The sequence below is a fragment of the Fusarium tjaetaba genome (assembly GCF_013396195.1).
Source record: "Fusarium tjaetaba strain NRRL 66243 chromosome Unknown NRRL66243_c0000037, whole genome shotgun sequence".
NCBI classification, from domain to species: Eukaryota; Fungi; Ascomycota; class Sordariomycetes; order Hypocreales; family Nectriaceae; genus Fusarium; species Fusarium tjaetaba.
Window position 1 is genome coordinate 2,438 of NW_023501233.1, and position 2,994 is coordinate 5,431.

At 50.3% G+C, this 2,994-nt stretch overlaps 1 protein-coding gene across 1 annotated transcript; it reads left to right on the forward strand.

The window, feature by feature from the left end:
* Positions 1–1,229: 1,229 nt before the first annotated feature.
* FTJAE_2053 (OPY2-like protein) lies at positions 1,230–2,583 on the forward strand (the record flags this gene model as incomplete). Its single annotated transcript, XM_037348207.1, has 2 exons — positions 1,230–1,284; positions 1,346–2,583. The coding sequence occupies 2 exons, from the start codon at positions 1,230–1,232 to the stop codon at positions 2,581–2,583; spliced, it is 1,293 nt and encodes a 430-aa protein (XP_037210797.1).
* Positions 2,584–2,994: the final 411 nt, after the last annotated feature.

Here is a 2,994-nt window from a genome sequence, read left to right on the forward strand (position 1 = left end):
GGCCAGAACCACCTCACACTCACTGAGCATGGATTCGGGGAAACAGGCTGTAACTCTATGGAGTTCGGTAGGGTATAACATTTAACATACGGAGTATAACGTATAACGGTCGGGCTTATGTTTGCCTGTCCTGATTAGGCCGTCACGTTGCAGTCAGAGTCTTGGACCCGAAATTGCCTCTCCTCCTCGACGTAGAATCGAGAACCTCATGAGTAGAGCATTATACACTGGGTGATTCTGCACGATGCCGTTTGTTCGTTCGTGTTCACCTGAAGCCGGTGGCCAGTTGATGGTTTGCGGCACCTGAATTAATAGCTCAACGGGCGGCACTGGATCTAGGCCCAAATCGACTGGTTAAGACAGTGTCTGGCCAGGATCCTCAGGGGCTTCTGGCACTGCTTAGTGGATATCATGCAGGGATACTGCAAGCTTTTCCATAAGCCAGTCTTCACCCACGGAGCCACAATATCAGGGGCTGATATACAGTGCGATTAATTTAACTGTTTCGCCATCGCTGAAAGAGGCAGAGTCAAGCATCAGCATCCCTGTTGCACCATCTCCTCGTGCTCCAATCGATGTCTCGCACCCACCAACAAAGCAAGTGCGTGTGAGTGAGTGCGCGTGTGTGCCTCTACTGTACAGTACTTTGACTTGACCTCCTCCCACCTCCCGCCGCTTTCCCGCCTGTGCAGTTGATTTCACTCCTTCATCGTTCTTTGCAACCCCAGACGATCGCATCAATTTCTCATCGACGGCCAACAGTTCCACGCATCGATTTGAACCGAATCAAATTCCCGAGAGAGAAGAAGTCCGGCTTTTCTTTTTCGTATTCTCTTGTTCGAATCAATCGCCCGGTCGATTATGTCTCCTTGCGCCTCCTAACCAGCCTTCCTTTTCATCCGAGCTAGCCTCTGAGCCCACACTCGTTTCTCACTCATCTCACTTCGACTATCACCGACTCGATTTTGGATATACAACGTCTTGTTCTACTCGTTCTCATATACCGGAAATCGACTGCCAAAAAAAAACAAAAAACACATAATCTCTCCTTCTATATCTCTTCAAGCCCCGTCGCAGATCACTATTCGAGTCAGCATATTGCCAAGCTTTGTTGATAACCCACAGCAACTTGTGCCTGACTGATCATCCGAAGCGATCGGCATATCTCAACAGCCAAGCATCATATATCATCCCATTAGCTCCAAAGTCTTCCATACCCAGACGTCACCATGATGGAGAGGTCAGGATACCTCGTTGCCAGGAACCTGGATGAGTTGAACCATGGTAAGTCGAACAGAGAGTTGCCGGCATGTTCAGTTTCACAGCCTCTAACAATCGTACCTAGCATTCCAGCTTGTCCCTCGAAGCAAGGACTGTGTGAAATGTGATGATGATACACAACTTGAATGTCCAAAGTGCGCAGATAACGAAGTCTGCCAATTCACTGTTCCCCTCGACTGTACCATGTGTGCTACATCCTTCTGCGAAAAGGACTCAGACAGCTCCAGCAACAGCGGCGGCGGTGGCCCAAATGTTGGCGCTATCGTTGGCGGTGTTCTCGGTGGCATCGTGGTCATTGCTATTGCTACCTATATAGTATGGAGATTCTGTATCAAGCCGAAGCGTTCGCAGATCCCCACGTCTATATACATCGAAGACACAGACGCCATTCAGAATGAGAAGGATGCTGCCTCAAGAGGAACTCGCCCGCACTCTACACACACCGTTCATTCAATCGCATCAACAGTCCTCACACGAGCATCAAACATCATTCAGATCGCATATATCCCTGGCGTCACAAACCGAGCGACCCCGACATCGCCAAACGTTCTTGTCCCTCCAGTCCCACCGATCCCTATGCACCATGCCGAGGCCAACCGTGGCCTAGGACACGACGACCAGCATTTCTTTGTTCCTGGCGATCTACGGGACTCTACCTACTCGGGGCTGTCAGGCTACTCGGACCGAACCTCATACGCTCGTACCTCTTATGCACCCCGATCCAGTGTGGCTTCTACGATTTATGGAAAACAGGCTCAGGTTCTTACACCTGCTCAGACTGGAATGAGAGCCAAGCCCACCGTTGTCAGCGTCAAGTCCGTCGGTAACAACAGCGGCGACATGGTGGCACCTCCAGTCCCCACGATTGACTTCGAGAAGTTTGGTGGCGGCAGGCCCAAGAGCGGTGCAAGTGCCTTCAGCGTCGGCTCAACATTCCTCAACAGCGCCAACACTGCTACGCAGGCTCGTGCACAGGTGGTGAAGGTTGGAACATTGAAGAAGGTCGACGTGGGAAGCAAGACAGAATCAGACACATCGTCATCAACCATGGCACCATCACCGCCAACAACACCAAGTGGCCGCGTTACTCGAGATTCGAGCATTACCGTTATTGACGAGTCGCCCTCTGTGGACCAAGGTCCTTTCTCGGATCCCCCAGAGCGATCTAGCCCACAAAAAGCAAACAAGGCCCCTAGCCTTGGTGCCGTCATGGAAGATTCAGTAGGCGAGGATGACAAGCCTCTGGCTCTTACGCGGCGAGACAGCAGTCCTTTCGGGGACAAGCACGCGACAAAGGAGTAGCAGCTGCGTCACTCTACTCTGATACAGCACAACTTCCTCACGAATATGTCACGAATCTAGCCGAATGTTGGTCAAGGGACATGGACTAGAATTTGTCCTTTATTTATTTTCTTTATGTTATATTCACTTCATGTCAACTTTTATTGGTCAGACAAACACAGAATTGTCACGGGATATGGCACCCTTTTTTATGTGATATTCAGGATAGCGGAGAGGGACTTGGTAACAGCTATGGCGTCTTGGAAAGAGGGCCGTGGCAACAGCTTCAGGGATGCCTGTAGGCCTCGGAAGTCTCTATGTGAATATTGAATAGAGATGATTCTATATATGCTTGTATATCCATGATGGCTGCTATCTTTGATGAGCCCTCAACCCATTGCGGCACCTGGAATATCCCTGTGTTACCTTTTC